At 40.3% G+C, this 19,977-nt stretch overlaps 1 protein-coding gene across 5 annotated transcripts in view; it reads right to left on the reverse strand.

The window, feature by feature from the left end:
* Positions 1-10,709: 10,709 nt before the first annotated feature.
* The window catches only part of LOC103100557 (mitochondrial dicarboxylate carrier-like), a 36,438-nt gene continuing 27,170 nt past the window's right edge, over positions 10,710-19,977 (reverse strand). For all 5 annotated transcript variants that reach the window (XM_016430719.2, XM_016430718.2, XM_056817338.1 and 2 more), the window contains one exon: positions 10,710-11,544. In XM_016430719.2, the coding sequence (XP_016286205.1) occupies positions 11,368-11,544 (177 nt within the window). In that variant the 3' untranslated portion in view covers positions 10,710-11,367. The remainder of the gene's footprint in view (positions 11,545-19,977) is intronic.

The following is a 19,977-nucleotide window of genomic DNA, read 5'->3' on the forward strand; positions in this document are numbered from 1 at the left end:
AATCTTTTAGTGTGGAAACTGCCAGGTCTTGTGTTGTCCTGATTGGTGCTCCTTTGTATCTGAATTTATTCTTTTTGGCTTCTTGTAGGATTTTCTCCTTAGCTTGAAAGCTCTGGAATTTGGCAATTACATTTCTGGGAGTAGTTTTTTTGGGGGGTTTATTATAGAGGGTGTTCTATGAACTCTTTCAATGTCTATTTTTGCCCCCTTGTTCAAGAACATCAGGGCAGTTTAATTGGATGATCTCTTGTAGTATGGTGTCAAGGTTTCTGTTTATTTCTGGCTTTTCAGGTAGACCAATGATTCTCAAATTATCTCTCCTTCCTCTGTTTTCCTGATCTGTCACCTTGTCAGTGAGATATTTTATGTTTTCTTCTATATTGTCAGTCTTTTGACTTTGCTTCATTAATTATTGCTATTTTGCAAGATCATTGGTTTCCAGTTGCTCAATTCTGGTCCTTAAGACCTGGTTTTCTGCTTTAATCTTTTGGTATTCAGCTATGATTTCTTATTTTTTTTTTTAACCATTTCCCACTTCTCTTTCTGGAAGGCTTCTGTCTTTTTGATAAGCTCCACTTGATATTTTTCCAGGTCTTGTGGACAATTTCTGTTTGTTTGTTTTTTCCCTTTGTTTGAGTTTTGATAAGTATTTCCTCTGTAGCCTGGGTTTTTTCTCCATAAAAATTCTTGAGGGTCACAGCCTTCTTTTTGGTTTTTTTTTTGGAAGGATTTTTGAGGCTCCTGTGCACAATTAGCCATTTTTCTAGATGTTTTCCCTTCCCTCTTTAGTCAGAAATCTGAGTAAGCTGGGCAGGTTCTCTGTGTATGAAGTTAAGGAGCAAGGATTTTGCCTGAGGCAAGCTCTCAAGTCTCCACAGTCCTTTGAAGCTCTTCTTGGTGCCACTCTCCCAGTGGCGTTCAGGGTCTGTGGTCTCCTGCCCGCCTAGTTTTCTGGTCTAGCTGCTTTCAGGGCTGGGTCCCCTGGGGTCCTAGTCAGCTCCCAAGGACCCAGAAGTGCCCCCTGCTTGCTCCAGAAGCACTCCTTGCTTACTCCCTGGTTCCGGCAGGCACACTGGCTCTGGGCACTTAAGGTCTGCCCTCTCTCAGGCGCTGGGGTTTTCCATCTAGCTGACTTCAGGGGTCCCCTGGGGTCCTAGTCAGCTCCCAAGGACCCAGAGGTGCCCCCTACTCACTCCAGAGGCTCCCCTTGCTCATTCGTCTTGGTGTGTGCTGGCTCTGGCTCTGTAGGTGGGGGTGGGGGAGGATGGATCGGTTCACGTTTGGGTGGAAGCCCTTTCACCCTCTTATAGACTGGAAAAGACCCAATTCCACACACCTTCAATGCTGCGCCCTACTATACAGCTCCTCCACTCCTCTGAAAATGATTCTTAAGGTCTTTTGGGGGTAGTCCTTGTCGGTGTGTGCTGAGGAGAGTAAGTGACCCACTTTAGACTGCCACCATGCTTACCCGGAAGTCTCCCACATAATTGTTAATGGGCATTCCAATACTAGATCAACAGTTTTTGTCACTAGTAAGGCTGTAGCAGCTACTCCTCTAAGACATGGTCATGCTCATGAAGCTACTGGGTCCAGTTGGGCAGAATAATAAGCAATTGGGTGTTGAGAAGGTCCCAAAATCTGAATTAAGACACCTGAAGCTACCCCTCTTCACTCATGTACATACAAAGTAAATGGCTTGTTGTAATCTGGGATGCCTAGAATAGGTGCAGACAGGATAGCCTGTTTTAGATCTGATAGTTCTTACAGGTGCTCTGGCTCTAATTTGAGGGGTTCGGGGACCAAATACCTTGTTAGTGCTAGAAGGGGTTTAGTAATTTCCCCATAGCAAGGAAACCATTGTCTACAAAACCCTGTTGCTCCTAAAATTGCTCCCAACTATTTCTTAGTATTAGGAGTGCTTAAATTTTGAATATTTTCAATTTGTTTCAGCGAAATAGAGTGGGCACCCGCAGTCAGGATGATCCCCAAATATTCTACTTTAGGGAGACAGCACTGAACTTTATTCTTTGAGATCTTATCCCCTCTTTTGTTTAGTTCCAAAAGAAGGTGTTTACTATCTTCCTGACATGCTTCTGCATCTGTTGAGGCCAAGAGTAGATCATCTACATATTGATTAATTTACTATTTTTAAATGTTATATTATCTGTGTCTTGGCTCAAAATTTGTGCAAATATACTTGGGATTTCCACAAACCCTTGTGGCAGAGACTCCATGTAAATTTAGAGCCCTTAAAGCAAAGGTATGCCTGGAGTTCTCATGTATGGGTATGGAAAAAAAGGCCGAGCAGAAGTGTACTACTGTAAAGTATGTAGCTATGCTAGGAAGAGAAGAAATAATCATATGTATGTTGGAAACTATGGAGTATCTCTTTATAATGTGATTGTTCACAGCCCTCAAATCCTGTACAAATCTATAGAGGTGCTTGCTATTGGGCCCTATTTTTGGTTTTTTAATGGGCAGGATGGGCATGTTGTATTCAGATTTACAAGGGATTATTATTCCCTGGTCAATTAATGAGTTAATTCCTGGGGTAATACCCTCAATTGCCTCTTTTGAGAGGGGATACTGAGGAATGGAAGGAGGTGGGCTAGATTTAGTTTTTATCTGCACAGGAACAGTTGATTTAAGTAAGTCTACATTGGAAGAAGATGTGGCCCAAAGAGACTCCAGTATATCTGCAGGTATTACAAAGGTGGGATGCTCTTTTCCCTCCTCTGAGAGAAGTACAGGGAGTAATTTTAAAGATTCCTCAGGTACTTCCAATGATAAGGAACCATTTGGGGAGCAAGTTATTGTGGCTCTGAGTTTGCATAGAAGGTCCCTCCCCAGCAAATTTAAAGGGGAGTCAGGCATCAAAAGGAAGGAATGTTGTACTTCTAGAGGTCCTACAGACACCATTCTAGGGGAAAGCTTTTTAACTCTTTGGGGTATCCCTGACATTCCCATTACACTCTCTGAGCCAATCAATAGCAATGTAAATCAGGTGTACTCTTTAATACAGACCTGGAAGCTCCAGTGTCCAAAAGACCATCATAATAGGTGTTACTCACCTTTAAGGTAACATGGGGCTCATCAGTATGGGGTGGGGTAGTGGATAGGGACAACGGGTAGTAGGACATCAGGGTCCAGAAAATCAAAGGTTGTATCCTCTGATTCCTGTGCCCCAGCCCCCCCCCCAACACCTTCATAGTATTTTGGGAGTTCCTTGGGCTCCTCCCTGAAGGGCACCCCCCTGAGGGGCATTAGCACCCTGAGTATTTTTTGGACGAGCGCCACTTAAGTTAAATTGTTGTGGAGTCATTTGGTTTGAGTTATCATTTTCCCAATATCTATTCCTATAGTTATCATTTCTAAAGTTGTGATTTCCATTATCATTATTATAGTTATTTCTATATTTATCACTTCTATAGTTGTTATTAAACTGCATATTCCTTCTGATTGCCTTGAATAAAGTTCTACACTCTATCATTCTTTGGCCCTTCTCACAGAATTGGCAGGTAATGGATCAATAATTAAATTCCTGGAGAGGGGCAAGTGCTATTGGTTGAGTATCATGCCCTCTTTCCAGTTTAGCCATCTTACCTGATAAATATGTCAATCATTTCTCAATTTTCTCCATGAGATCATTAGTCTCTTCTTCCTTTTCTCTGTTTCCCTTTGAAACATATAGAGCAGTTTTTCATAATTCTTCAAGATCCATCTGTGGCCTCCTTGGGCAATGTGTTCTAAAATAATCCCTAATCACTTTGCAAGAGTTATTGACAAAATGCCTTCTAATTTGTCTTGTGCAATTTTCTTTAGAAAGGTCAAAATCCAGGCATCAACCCCCAAACTCAATTATTCTGTCCATGAATCTGGAGGGTGTCTCTTCTTCATTTTGCTTAATTCTTTCAAATTCTGTCCACTTATCTGTACTGTCTGCACACTCTCTCATGGCTGTTAAGATAGACTCCCTACAATGGTATAGTTGTAAATAATCCTCAGAGTTGCTATAGTCCCATTTGGGATCCTGAGATGGCCAGTGCCCCCAGGCTTTATTGACATGAGAAATTTTATTTTTCTCATGTTTAGTTAAAAAAAGCCTGTAGCAAGTTTTCAACGTCTTTGTAAGATGGATTATACTGAAAAAATATGTCTGTCATCTTTTTTGTTACCAGAAAGGGATCTTGTTCATATGTGGGAACATTTCATGTGAATTCATTTATTTCTTGGGAGTAAACGGTATATTGTGCCTTAGAGTCACCACATCCCCAATGCGTCCTATTTCAGGTACTTCTCTTAGAGGAAAAAGGCCTCTAGTTTAATTTGGTACCTGTGAGTCAGTTTTTAGTCAAATTAAAGTCAAAAGGAGTTTCTTTAGAAGGATGAGATTTCCTCGGGGCTGAAATTGGTTTTTGGGTAGGAGGACATTTCCTTGGGGCTGGGATTGGTTTTTGGGTAGGAGAAGGAACAGGAGAAACTGGGATTTCAGAAGTTTGGGTTTCAGGAGAAGGGTCTTGGAGATTAAGTTCAGCCAAGATTTGTAGGCCATGAGAGAACCAGTCTGTTAGCTGAGCTATAGGGAAGGTGTTTTCCATCTCCATTTCTGGGAAGGGAATTTCCTCATTTAAAGGTTCAGAAACAAGTTTGTCAGGTTCAGACCTGTTTTTGGTGGGGTGGATATTTGCCAGTTGATCCTGTAAGAAGCATTTTAAATTATCCAATTGGGTTTGTATGTTCTCCTGTATTTTAGCCTCAAAATTTTTTATGTTTTCCTGTGTTTTATCTTCATATTTTTTAATGTTTTTCTATACTTTAGCTTCAGATTTTTGCATAATTTCTTGTATTTTAGCTTCAGATTTTTGTATGGTTCCCTGGATTTTAGTTTTGGATTTTTGCATGTTGTTCTGCATTTCAGCTTCAATTTTTTTATGTTAGTATTTCTTTCTTTTTTTTTCAAATTTTGGAAGATACTTATGAAAAAAAAAAGAGCCCACAAAGAAAATAAAGTAAAAAATAGTATGCTCTGATCCACATTCAGACTCCATCATTCTTTTTCTGGAGGTAGAAGGTATTTTTCATCATGAGACCTTTGGAATTATCTTGGATCATTGCATTGCTATAGCTAAGTCATTCTCAGTTGATCATCATACAATATTGCTGTCACTTTGTACAGTGTTCCTTGGGTTCTGCTCACTTCACTTTGTATCAGTTTATGTAAGTCTTCCAGGTTTTTCTTTTTTTAAAGTTTTTTTTTTACTTTTTCCCCTTAGATTATATGCAAGTGAAGTTTTCAATAATTGTTTTCTGACATTTTGCAATTCAATTTCTCTCCCTTTCTCTCACTCCTCCCTCTTCACCCAGACAGCAGGTAATATGATGTAGTTTGCATATGTGTTATTATACAATACATATCTCCATATTCATCCAGATTTTTATGAGATCATCCAACTTGTCATTTCTTTTTTTTTTCAGTTTTTTTTAATATATTTTATTTGATCATTTCCAAGCATTATTCGTTAAAGACATAGATCATTTTCTTTTCCTCCCCCCCAGCCCCCATAGCCGACACATAAATCCACTGGGCATTACATGTTTTCTTGATTTGAACCCATTGCTTTGTTGATAATATTTGCATTAGAGTGTTCATTTAGAGTCTCTCCTCTGTCATGTCCCCTCAACCACTGTATTCAGGCAGTTGCTTTTCCTCGGTGTTTCCACTCCCATAGTTTATCCTTTGCTTATGAATAGTGTTTTTTTCTCCTGGATCCCTGCAAATTGTTCAGGGACATTACACCGCCACTAATGTAGAAGTCCATTATGTTCGATTATACCACAGTGTATTAGTCTCTGTGTACAATGTTCTCCTGGTTCTGCTCCTCTCGCTCTGCATCACTTCCTGAAGGTTGTTCAGTCTCCATGGAACTCCTCCACTTTATTATTCCTTTTAGCTATGTTAGTATTTCTTAACACAGTATTGAGTACAAAAATGACATTACCTAATAACATAAGAAATTGGAGGTATCCTGAATTCCTTAATGTCTCTAATTCTTCAACTGCCATATAAATGTCAGAGAATGTAGTATTCATTTATATATATACATATATATATATATATATTTTTTTTGGTAGTTATTTCCCTAGTGGGCCTCACAAAATACATGGGGAGCAGGAGAAGGCCAAAACTTTCTTCAGGTTTCTCTCAGTGCTAATTAAGAGTAATCTAGGCAGTATTGTCAGGGAGGGTTGCCTAATTGGGTTGTTTGTTCCCTGAGGGAAAGGGGATTCATAGGTAAACATCTTCCCCAGTCCAGCTTCTAGGTTTTTTTTTTTTAAGTTTTCAATTCAAATTAAGGATAAGAGAGAAAAAAATGTTTTATACTTATCTGCTCTAGCAGCTGTATTTGTTAGCTGTTTAAAAGACTGACTTGAGCAAGTAATAGAGAAAGGAAAGAGATTTCACAGAAATTTGAGGGTCCCTTCGTGGATTAGCCAGACTGTGAGGATAATTTAGGATTGTGACCTAATCTAAATCTGATTTTTGGTCGCCAGGGGATATCCCAAATAAAATATACCAAAGGCAGTTTGTAAATATATGGTGGTTTAATCAATATATAGGGAAGAAATCAAGGAGAAGAGAGAGGGAAAAGAATAGGATTTCTCAGAAAGAAATCACAGGAAAGAGAGGGAAAGGAATAGGATTTCTTCCACCCGACCTGTGCTGGGTGAGTTCAAAGTCCTCCGCCATGGAGGTCCTTGAAGCTTAGAGGCTTTCTCTAAGATGATAGTGTTTGGAAGGTAAAGGAGAGAAAAATCAGCTTAAACTCCGAGAGATCTCAGAGAAGAGCCTCACCTGAATTAGGTTACTAGGCTTCCTCCAGTATGGTATCAAGGAAAACTCACCGCTAAACCCAGACAATAGCAGCCGCCACACCAAGATGCTGAAAAACGCTCAGCAAGTTGCCTCCAGCCACCTCTTCACCATCAAAGAGAGCCAGAGAAAGGAAGTGACGCGAAATATATAGAGGGTTTTACATTACTTTCCCATGTCTCACATGTACCAATGATATCTTAGACTTGACTTAGGACAGCCCAAGGGTCTGTCAGTTGTTTCTGATTTGTCATTTATTAGCACATGTCTGTCATAGGCCATCCTCCTAAATACTTAATCCTTAAGTATGGGTGTAGACATTCCTGATTTTGTTAGACTAAATAGGGTGGAGTAATCTAAAGTTCACACTGGAGACCCCCAGGTAGCTAGGTATGCATAGTTCAAAACCCAGGAGACCACCACCTGTTTCTGGGGGGATCCATGTATTCTGCCCTTTCAGTTTTATAGGTGGGTGTGGATAGGGTTGACCACATTGAGGTGTTAGCTGGTTTGATTCCTTTGAAGGATTCTGAAAGATCGGGTTAGCACATTCCCTTGGGGCAGGGGTCCCCAAACTATGGCCTGTGGGTCACATGGGGCCCCCGAGGCCATTTATCCTTTCAGAAGGGGCACCTCTTTCATTGGTGGTCAGTGAGAGGAGCACTGCATGTGGAAGCACCACAAAGTGTGGTGTCGCTCACAAATGGTACTACTTCCAGTGACATAATCCTTTGTGTGGCACCTTGTTTGAACAAGGCATGGCACAAAGGATTATGTGGCTACACAATGGAAGACGTCAGCATGGTGAGCAGCGATCTGGGGGGAGGGGATTCCGCACTGTGTATACTGCTGCCCGGTATAGTGGTGGCAGTGATGGGTCTGTGCAAGTGTGACAGGCCCATCACAGCCAGTGCTGCAGTCTTCACTATCCCAGACAGAAGTATACAGATTTGTTCGTAGTTTTCTTTTTAAACCCTTACCTTCCATCTCGAAGTCAATACTGTTTATTGACTCCAAGGCAGAAGAGTGCTAAAGGCTAGACAATGGGAGTTAAGTGACTTGCCCAGAGTCACACAGCTGGGAAGTGTCTGAGGACAGATTTGAACCCAAGACCTCCAGTCTCTAGGCCTGGCTCTCAATCCACTGAGCCACCCAACTGCGTCCCCCCCCCCCCAGTTTTTTTTTTTAATAGTCCAGCCCTTCAATGGTCTGAGGGGCAGTGAATTGGCTCCCTGTGTAAAAAGTTTTGGGACCCCTGCCTTAGGGCTTGGTGAAAAGGGCTCAGTCTTTGATTTGCTCAGGGGGTTATTTTAATTACGGTCTTTGCCATCTGGAGCACCAGGACCCAATCAAATTTTTGCTTACAAAAGCAGTATTGTAACCTGTTCTATTCACCCAGAAAGGGTCCACAAAGACTAAAAGGACTTTGTACCTTTTGCAGAGTGATAGGTGGGTAATTCAATCTATTGCCAATCTGAGGGGTGTGGCCATCACATTTGCTGCTCAACTTCAGGGAGGCTGGGGAGAGGTGGGGAGAGAGAGCCCCTGCAACAGTGGAGAGGCTAGAATGCCCCACCCTGTGTTTGGGGGTGGGGCCAGCCTCCCAGTCAGCCAAGCCAGGGGCCTGCCTGTGCCCACTTAGAGGCCTCTGCATGCCATTGGTTTGCCATCACAACTCTTGGAAAGCAGCTTCTATCTTATTGGCAATGATTCAGAGTTCACAGAGTACCCACTATGTGTTTACACATAGTGCTTAATACTTAATGAAGTGTTATCAAAGGAACTGGAAGATAGTTCCTCAGTCCTTTAGTAACTTGCCCTTTCATGGGAAACAAGCACAGTCTTATAATCCTGCATTTATTTCATTTTACCAATTTTCCCCTAGAGCTGAAAAAATCTGCAGTTGCTCTCTAAAGGATAATAGTCCCTATGTTTACAAAGTGACCCAAATGGCTTGGGTAAACTTTGGGAACTTCTCAGCTCTCTAGCTTTTTTCCCATCCAAACGCAATGTGAGAACTTTAGTGTCTGACACTTTCTTGAGGGAAGCCACCATTTCTGGTACTTAAAAAATGCTTATTGAATGAATTCATCCTACCTTCATTTTACTGAGTGAAAAGATATAAAGTGACTTGCTAAAGATCACTTTTTTAACTCTCTAAAGTAGCAGTTGTTAGGGTCCGTTTAGGGGCCAAAGGAACAGAACAGACGCTGCAATCAGCACAGAGAGGTGGTTTATTGTAACTCACTTCACACGCGTGGGGAGGAGCCCAAAGGGGTTCCCCCCCCCCCCCCCCAGCAAACTTTAAGGCAGGCTTATATACCCTTGGAGCTCACCGAGGGTCCATATGGTTATCACACGGGGTGGAGTGGTCAATGTGGCTATCATTCAGGGTGGAGAGGTCAATGTGGCTATCCCCCAGGGTTCGTTGGCCTAGGAAGGGTGCTTATCTACACCAGGTTCATTGGCCTAGTTCCCTTTCATTGTCAGATCTGAAACGTGGCTGACTTCAAATTCAGTATTCCTGCAGCTCTGAAACACTGCATTACTAGTTCTGAGTTCAAATATTGGCACTGCTGTCTCACTAATCCATGAAGTGACAGAATAGGCAATGCTGGGGTGAACTTATCCTAAAAGGGAAAAAGGTTGAGTATGTTCTAAGTCCTTTGATGAGAAGAACATGTTATTAGATTTAATTAACTTTTGTAAGTTTATTGGCAAGCAAGGTCAAATTGCATGTCTCCTGGAAACCAATGACCTGGAAACCCAGAAACTACACTGGATCTTAGGTTCATTTTTATGCCCATTTGCTTCCTGTCCTAGACAGGAAAGTATCATACCAGAAATCCATCCCACTTGCATTTCAAGAAAAAATCCCATAATTTTTTTTTTTGCATAAAGCAAAATGCATTTTAATGCCCTATCACTTTATTTTTTTATTTTTGTTTTTAAAATTTCCATGGTTACATGATGCATATTTTCTCCCTCCCTCTATCCCCCCACCCCAATCTTAGAGTTGACAAACAATTCTACCTGGTTATTGACATGGGCACTGTACCCCAGAAACCCAGGCGAACTATTGTCAGGGGAACTCCCTTGTTGTTTTCCTGTCTCTGAGCCTAAAAACATCCAATCACCCCACCTAGGGTCCTGAGATGACTATCTCCCTCTGATCGTCCTCTAGATGGTCAGAAAGATGCACCTTCAAGCCATACCTTGATCCTATCGGACATCTGTTTGTCCCCTAAAACTAAGGAATCTTTATGTCCCCAGGCAGACCCCAGTATGATCACCCCACCTCATGCCTGAGTGACTAACTGTTGTGAAGAATGTATAAAATCCCCAGAACTGATGTCGTCTGGGGGACAGCCTCTCTATCCATGCTGTCCCCATGGAGGAACAGCCTTTCCTTTCATGCTGTCCTCCCAGGGAACTGCTCCCCACCTTGCTGTTCTACCCTGCTATCCTCCTGGCCACTCTCAACATTACTTTCTAAATTAATAAATCTCTTTTTGTTTTAAGCTAAGTTTTGGAGTCATTGCATGCTTGCAAAAGGCATCCTTCCCGAACCCCAAGGGTATCCTTTCCACACCCATAACAGTTATATATATATATATATATATATAAATATATTATTGCTCAAACTCATTTCCACATTATTTGTTCTTGTAAAAGAGCAATCCTTTAAAACCAAAACCCCAAATCACATATCCATATAAACAAGTGATAAATCATATGTTTTCTTCTAGAAATCCCATAGATAATTCAGGCAGGGAGCACAGCCATAGAAGAAGCTACCATTACTACTTTAGGATACAGTCCAACAATGACACACACAAAGACTTGGAAAATATATTTAGTGTTTGAGTTGATGAAATGGTTCAAATGTCAGAGATGTGGATTTAAAATGCAAACAATTATACATTTTGCACTCCCTTCCCCGTGCATCTTTGCATCATGCACCTATCACCTCAAATATGTACCTATGACTTGCCTCCAAATCCAAGGTAGCTCTGGATATGCTGTAGCTGTTTTGAAAACAATCATGACAGCCAAGATTCAGTCTTCACAGCCTCTGAGGGCAGCAGAGACACAAGCTGAAGATGGGGTGGATTGGGGATAAGTAAAATGTCTATCTGGAATGCATTAGGAAGGGCATGTTAAGAGAACCCTCCACAAGTACCCAAGATAAACCATATTGCTGAGGGCCAACAAATCTCTGGGATTGACTTTGTAACTCTAGAAATTGACCCTCTCGTACCAGATTGTGATATTGCATTCTGGTCTTCATCACAGCTACCCCTTAATAAAGAAGGCAAGCCTAGGGAAGTTATTGTACTAAATAGGTGAGAGTGGGGAAGATCATTAGATAGCTGGGCTTACTCTAAGAGGCTATAACAGTGTACTTGCATACCAGTGAAATGCACATGCCAAGGAATGAATCATGTCAGGTCAGTGACTTTCTATGTACCCTAAAATGGCAAAATCAGAGGAATTCAGGGACCAGTCTTTTTTATGGCATCTTTGGCAGATTTTGGTTCAAAGGGCATTGCTGGATCCCACTTTTGCTGGTCCAACTCCACTGGAATTCCAAAGCGTAATCGAAGCTGCTCCAAGAAGACAAAAGTTAAAATGGTTTGTGGTATCAGGCGAAGAGCAGTAGGGAACAAACTCTGAAATGAGAGGGGAAAAAGATGGGATGGAGGCAGAAATGAATTCAGATATGTGATAGAATCCTGATGCTAATCTAGGAGACCTAAACCATTCAGCAGCACAAAACACAAATGCAACATAGCTGATAATAAAAAGACATATACACAGGTATAAATAAGTAACAGTATGAAGTGTTATATAAGTAAAAAACCTACTAGTTCAGCATGAAGAGGTGGCAGGAGTACCATGAACAACAGTGATTCAGGAACGTTTAATAGATGACATAGTCCCTGACCGGGCTTTTTAGGTTCACTAGGATTTGGATAGAGTTAGTGGTTATTGCTCAGTCACTTTAGTCATGTCTGACTTCTTTATGACTCCATTGGGGTTTTCTTGGCAAAGATACTGGAATTTTTTTTTTGCCGTTTCCTTCTCCAGAGTGAAGTGACTTATGCAGATGGTTTTGAACCCAGGAAAAGGAGTCTTCCTGACTCCAGGTCAGCACTCTATTCACTGCACCACCTGTCTGCCCTATTGATCATCATAGCAATAGCTTAAAGGTTCCTGAGAGTGCCTCAGATGGAACAGAAAGAAATGTAGCAGGCATATAAAAACAGCATTCATTTGACAGGTACTTAATGAATGCCTCTTGTGTGTAGAACACTATACTCAACTGTACAATCAGTCCACAGACAGGTACAACTAGGAGATTGGATCTTACTTCTAGTTCTAGATATATGCTCTTGGTAGCTGGGCACATACCTGTGATTTGGTGCCAATCTGTTCCTTAGCTTCTCCTTGTTCAATTTAAGAGATTCTTTTGAGTGAGTGCTCTTGGCAAACCCAAATCTACTCTACTGGCTAGGCTGGTCTCACATGCTCCAGTTTTATCTTCTCCAACAGAACTACCATGCCTGCCTAAGGCTATTTCTTTCCAGGACTCCTCTGTGACCTCTGTCCTTATGCAAATACTACTTCTAAGGTTTCTGGAAGACAGAGTAGCTAGTAGTTGGAAAATCTGGGTTTGAGCCAGTTCTGTTGTCACTTCTTTCTCTGTGCTTACTTTTGTATCTGTAAAATGGGGTTAAAAATACCCATGCTACCTGCTCAAGGGTTTTTTTTTTTTGGTGAGGATTAAATGAGTTAGTGTATGTAATTATCTAATTGCTGTATGTCTGTGAAACCTGGATAGTATACTAGCACCATACCAGGAAACTGAATCTCTTCCATTTGAATTGTCTTAAGATTCTGAAGATCACCTGGCATGATAAGGTATTGAATACTGAAGTCCTTTCTCAAGCCAAAATGCCAAGTATTCAGACTGTATAGCAGAGAGCACAACTTCAATATGGTGGTCACACTGTTCAAATGCCAAACTTACATTTGCCTAGGAGAATATTCTACAGAGAACTCACACAAGGCAAATGCTCATAAGAGGGTCCAAAGAAGAAATATAAGAATACTTCCAAGGTTTCTCTGAAGAACTTTAGTATCTATTGGGAGGCATGGAAGACATAGGTGTGGGTATGCCATTCAGAATGGTCCTGTTCCAGGGGGCGGAGTCAAGATGGCAGCTTAGAAGCAGCAGAAGTTCAGACCTTTGAAAACCCTTCCTTACTGATTACAAACTTACTGCTTCTAGGAAACTGAAAATCAAACCTAACAACAAGACAGAGCCAAGGAACCCTCCTGCTGGACTCAATCCAAAAGGTACACCCCCCAAAAGCCAGAATCCAAGAACACTCGGCTTTAAGGGGAAGGCAGAAGGAAGGTCCCAGGACCCTTCACTCCCCCCCCCCCAGAGCGCTGAGCCCCCAGCAGCAGCGGGAACCTCTGGGAAGGCAAAGGTGCTGGTCTAGAGGGTGTACGTTGTGGGCAGGGCTGTGCCAGGCTCAGAGCTTCCAACACAAGCAGCAGGGAAGCAGCCTGAGAGGGATCAAAGAGCTGGCAGCCTGGGAAGCTGGGTCCTTCCATTTGGCTCCAGCCTTACCTGAGGTTTTTGCCTCTGGGGCACATCTAGCCCAACCCAGCTGAACTCAATCCCATCAGAAGTCCTAAGAGCTTAGGGAGGCCAGGACCCCTTCCCCTCATGCCCCAGAGTGCTGGGCCTCCAGCAAGGACAGGAACCTCTGGGAGAGCAAAGGCACTGGACTAGAGGGTGTACCGTGCAGGCAGGGCTGTGCCAGGCTCAGAGTGTCAAACACAGGTGGTGGGGAATCAGCTGGAGAGAACTGGAGAGAGCTTGGGCAGCTGAGACCTTCCATTTGGCTCCAGCCTTCCAGGAGGTTTTGGCCTCAGAACACATACAGTCCAACCCAGCTGAACTTAATCCCATCAAAAGCCTCCAGAGGACAGGGAAGCTCAAACTCCTCCCCCAGAGACTGCACTGAGAGAGCTGACAAAGCTCCAAGAGGGGGGACTGACAGGAAGTCCGAAAACCAAAAAAATGAGAGGAGCAAGAGCACAAACAAATACGGGGAGCAAAGAAGGGGCAAATATGAACAAACAGCAGAAAAAGAAGAAATAAATTACAATAGACAGCTTCTATTCAGCAAACGGAACAGAGGGGGAGAGATAAGCAAATGATAAATCAGAAAGCCCAGCGAATTAGATACAGGCTGTGGAAGAACTCAAAATACAATTCAAAACACAATTAAGAGAGGCTGAAGACAACTGGGAAAAGAACTTAAAAACTCAGATAAGTAATTTGGAAATAGAAAATAGTGTCTTGAAAGCCAAAATCAACCAGCTGGAAAATGAGGCAAAGGAGATGAAAGATGAGGCAAAGAAGATGAAAGATGACCTCCAAAGAAAATCAGACCAGAAGGAAAAGGATGACCAAAAAGCCAGGGAAGAAATCCAGTCTTTAAGAACCAGAATATAACAACTGGAATTAAGTAACCTCATAAGGCATCAGGACACTATAAAACAAAACCAAAAGAATGAAAAAATTGAGGAAAATATGAAGCATTTCATTCCAGAGGATTTAGAAAATCGTTCGAGGAGAGACAATTTAAGAATCATTGGTCTACCAGAAGACCATGACAAAAGAAAAAGCCTGGACATAATACTACAGGAAATTATTCAGGAAAACTGACCTGATATCCTAGAACAAGAGGGAAAAGTGGAGAGTGAAAGAATCCACAGATCACCTCCTGTACTTAATCCCCAACTGACAACACCCAGGAATGTTATAGCCAAATTTAAGAACTATCAGACAAAAGAAAAGATATTACAAGGTGCCAAGAAGAAGTCATTCAGATATCATGGAACCACAGTGAGGATAACACGGGATTTGGCTGCATCCACACTGAAGGACCAAAAGGCATGGAATATGATATTCCGAAAAGCAAGGGAACTAGGTCTACAACCAAGAATCAACTACCCAGCAAAACTGACTCTATTCTTGCAGGGGAAAGTATGGCTATTCAACAAAATGGAAGAATTCCAAGAATTTGTAAAGAAAAGGCCAGACATGAACAGAAAATTTGATGTCCAAGCACATAATTCAAGAGAATCATCAAAAGGTAATTAAAAAAGAGGGAAAAAAGAAAAACAAAACAACACAAAAAAATTTTAAGATACTAAATAAGTTAAAATGATATGTAGCCTTATAAGAAAAGTCATTGGTAACTCTAAAAAACTGTTGTTACCACCTGGGTAGCTAGAAGAATTACACTTAGAGGGAACAGTGACAAACTGTATAGGATGAAAGGACAAGACATAAATAGGTATATAGATATATGCACACATAAATACATATACATGTGTGTGGTGTATATAGATATACAACAAGAGCTAAAAAAAGAGGTTAATATTAAAAGAAATGGGAAAAGAAACAAATGGGGGTAAATTCATATATCACAAAGAAGCTCATGGTGGGAGGGGGGAGAACATCAATACATTGGATGGGTCAAGAGGTCAGAGATAGGAAATATTCAACTCTTACTTGCTTTGAAACTTACCTAAAGATGGAAGAATAATCCAATTCATTGGGGCAGAGAATAGATTTGCGCCCTATAGGGGAGTAGAAGGGTAACAAAAGGACTGGTGGGGAGGGAAGCAGTACAAGGGAGAGAGAGGGTGGGGGGTAATTTTAGGAAGACTACAGGAAAAATAAGGGGGGGAATAAGAAGGAAGGGGTAGAAAGGGAAGTAAAATAAGGGTGGGAACTAGGGGGACTGATTAAAATCAAACATTGGTGTAGAAGGAAATAGTGAAAGAAGAAAAGGTAGGACCAGGAATAGAAATCAAAATGCTGGGAAATACACAGCTAATAATCATAACTCTGAATGTGAATGGAATGAACTCACCCATAAAATGAAAGTGAATAGCAGAGTGGATTAGAATCCAAAACCCTACTATATGCTGTCTGCAAGAAACACACATGAGGAAGGTAGGTACGCATAGGGTGAAAGTAAGAGAATGGAGCCAAATCTATTGGGCATCAAATGATAAAAAGAAGGCAGGAGTCGCAATCATGATATCTGACAAAGCCAATGTAAAAATAAATCTAGTTAAAAGAGATAGGGAAGGTAATTACATCCTTATAAAAGGCAGTATGAGGAAATATCTGTACTCAACCTGTATGCACGGAGAAACTAGTGGAGATCAAGGATGAAATATAGAAAAACTGTACTAGTGCGAAACCTGAACCTTCCTCTCTCTGAACTAGATAAAGCAAACCAAAAAATAAATAAGAAAGAGGTAAGAGAAGTTAATGAAATCTTAGAAAAATTAGAGTTAGTAGACATGTGGAGAAAAATAAATAGGGACAAAAAAGAATATACCTTCTTTTCAGCAGTACATGGTACATTCACAAAAACTGACCATGTATTAGGGCATAAAAACATTGCAAACCAGTGCAAAAGAGCAGAAATAATAAATGCAACCTTCTCAGACCACAATGCAATGAAAATAACAATTAGTAAGGGTACATGGAGAGGTAAATCAAAAATTAATTGGAAATTAAACAATACGATTCTTCAAAACCAGTAAGTTAAAGAACAAATCGTAGAAACAATAACTTCATTGAAGAAAATGACAATGGTGAGACATCCTTTCAAAACCTGTGGGATGCAGCCAAAGCAGTACTCAGGGGGAAATTTATATCCTTGAGTTTATATATTAACAAAGTAAGAAGGGCAGAGGTCATTGAATTGGGCATGCAAATTAAAAAACTAGAAAGTGAACAAATTAAAAATCCTCAGATGAAGACTAAATTAGAGATTCTAAAAATCAAAGGAGAAATTAATAAAATTGAAAGTCAAAGAACTATTGATTTAATAAATAAAACTAGGAGCTGGCACTTTGAAAAAACAAATAAAACAATGTGCTAGTCAGTCTAATTAAAAAAAAAGGAAAGAAAAAAACAAATTGACAGTATTCAAGATGAAAAGGGAGACCTCACCTCTAATGAAGAGGAAATTAAGACAATCATTAAAAACTACTATGCCCAATTATATGGCAACAAATATGGCAATCTAGGTGATATGGATGAATACTTACAAAAATATAAATTTCCTAGACTAAAAGAGGAAGAAATAAATTATCTAAACAACCCCATATCAGAAAAAGAAATTGAACAAGCCATCAAAGAACTCCCTAAGAAAAAATCCCCAGGTCCAGATGGATTCACAAATGAATTCTATTAAACATTCAAAGAACAACTAATCTCAATATTATACAAACTATTTGACAGAATAAGCCAAGAAGGAGTTCTACCAAATTCTTTTTACGACACAAACATAGTACTGATCCCAAAGCCAGGCAGGTCAAAAACAGAGAAAGAAAACTATAGACCAATCTCCTTAATGAATATAGATGCAAAAATCTTAAATAGGATACTAGCAAAAAGACTCTAGCAAGTCATCACAAGGGTTATCCACTATGATCAGGTGGGATTTATTAATACCAGGAATGCAAGGATGGTTCAGTATTAGGAAAACCATCCACATAATTGACCATATTAACATGCAAACTAACAAAAATCACATTATTATCTCAATAGATGCAGAAAAAGCCTTTGATAAAATACAACACCCAATCCTATTGAAAATACTAGAAAGTATAGGAATAGAAGGGCCTTTCCTAAAAATAATAAACAGTATATAACTAAAACCATCAGCAAACATCATCTGCAATGGGGATAAACTAGAAGCCTTACCAATAAGATCAGGAGTGAAACAAGGATGCCCATTATCACCTCTATTATTTGACATTGTACTAGAAACACTAGCAGTAGCAATTAGAGAAGAAAAAGAAATTGAAGGTATTAAAATTGGCAATGAGGAGACCAAACTCTTTGCAGACGATATGATGGTCTACTTAAAGAATCCTAGAGAATCAACCAAAAAGCCAGTGGAAATAATCAACAACTTTAGCAAAGTAGCAGGATATAAAATAAACCCTCATAAGTCATCAGCATTTCTATATATCTCCAATCCATCTCAGCAGCAAGAATTAGAAAGAGAAATCCCATTCAAAATCACCTTAGACAATATAAAATACTTGGGAATGTATCTGCTGAGACAAACACAGGAACTATTTGAACACAACTACAAAACACTCTCCACACAATTAAAACTATATCTAAACAATTGGAAAAACATTGATTGCTCATGGGTGGGATGAGCTAACATAATAAAAATGACAATCCTACCCAAATTAATTTACTTATTTAGTGCCATACCCATTGAACTACCAAAAAAACTTCTTTATAGAATTAGGAAAAACCATAACAAAAGTTCATTTGGAAGAACAAAAGATCAAGGATATCCAGGGAAATAATGAAAACAATGCAAAGGAAGGAGGACTTGCAGTTCCAGATCTCAAACTATACTATAAAGCAGTGGTTATCAAAACAATTTGGTACAGAATTGTCCTGTTCCAAAGAAGGTGCTGTGCTTTATGAACAAAGCAGTAGTTCAAAAGAAATATAAAATGTACAAATTTAGAGACATCTCCACCCCAAATGTTATACAGGTTATTTGTGCCCAACTTATGGTAGAACTTTCTGAGCTCATACTGGTCTGATCATTCACAGTCAGACACACTGTGCATTGACCTGGACATGGTAATGTAATTTTGGTTCTCTCCCCAAAACTAACAGTGCTATAAAACACTGAGGGGATATTATAAAGGAGATTCCTATTCAGTTATGAATGGGGCTGAGATGCTTTCTGAAGTACCCTTCAGCTCTGGGATCCTAATTCTATCATCATCATCAATTTGCTATGTGAAAGCCATGATTAAATTAAAGTCTACTCTTTGTTTTGAAGTGACCTGTGTAGGAGGTGGCATAGAGGCAGCAAAAGTTCAGACCTCTGAAAATCCTTCCTTACTGATTACAAACTAAATGCTCCCAGGGGACTGAAAATCAAGCCTAACAAGAAAACAGAGCCAAGGAACCCTCCTGCTGTGTAGGATTCCAGGATGATAACTTTGGGTCGAGGTTTTGTTTGGATAAAGTTGCATTAATATGCCTTATATAAAGTTTCTGAACTTCATTCAGGTTTTTTTAAAAAATAATGTCTAATAACTTCTATCCTTGCTGCCCTTATGTCCTGCTTAAAAATATAATTCCTACATATTTAAAATTTGAATGTACTAGAAATTTCTCTAAGGCATATACCAATTCATGCTTGTCATTTAAACAATTATATTTAGTATTAACTTTCCTTTTAACCAATTCCAGTACTTGTGATAAAAACTTATAACCTGAGGTGTGGGAGTGTTGTGCCCCAGGTGTCTTTAGGACCTTTTACCTTAGGCATAGAGTTCCAGAGTGCATTCATCTTTGAGGAGACAAGGGATTCAGAGACTGAAGTCTGAACGGAGATTACCGTCGACAGGCCATCGAGGTAAGGCTCCTTCTAACAGAGATGGGTCAGAACACTTCCTCTCAAACTTGTTATATTAGATTGCTAATGTCTTTGATTGAAAATGGAGTAAGGTCTCACAAGCCAAAATCAAGGCGTTACTCAAGGTTATTCAGAAAGCATATCCTGAATTTCCATCAATGGGAGTTCTAAATGTTCATGAATGGAACCTCATAGGACAAAAGCTGAAAAAATATAAAAAAGAGGGACACAAAGTTACACAGATCAATTTAAATACGTGGAGTATTTTCAGGATGATTTTAGTTGATCAGCCTCTTCAAATAAATCCTCGACCCAAAGTTATCATCCTGGAATCCTACATGCTGGACTCAACTTAAAAGGTACACCCCCAAAAGCCTGAATTGGAGAACACTCAGGTTTAAGGGGAAGGAAGAAGGAAGGTCCTGGGATCCCTCCTCCACTTAGAGTGCTAAGATTCCAGTGGCAGCTGGAACCTCTGGGCGGGCAAAGGCGCTGGTTTGGAGGGAGTATCTTATAGGCAAAGCTGTGCCAGGCTTTAGAGTGTCCAACACAGGCAATGGGGAAGCAGTTAGAGAAGAAACGCAGAGTGCA

The sequence above is a fragment of the Monodelphis domestica genome, chromosome 2 (assembly GCF_027887165.1).
Source record: "Monodelphis domestica isolate mMonDom1 chromosome 2, mMonDom1.pri, whole genome shotgun sequence".
Classification (NCBI taxonomy): domain Eukaryota; kingdom Metazoa; phylum Chordata; class Mammalia; order Didelphimorphia; family Didelphidae; genus Monodelphis; species Monodelphis domestica.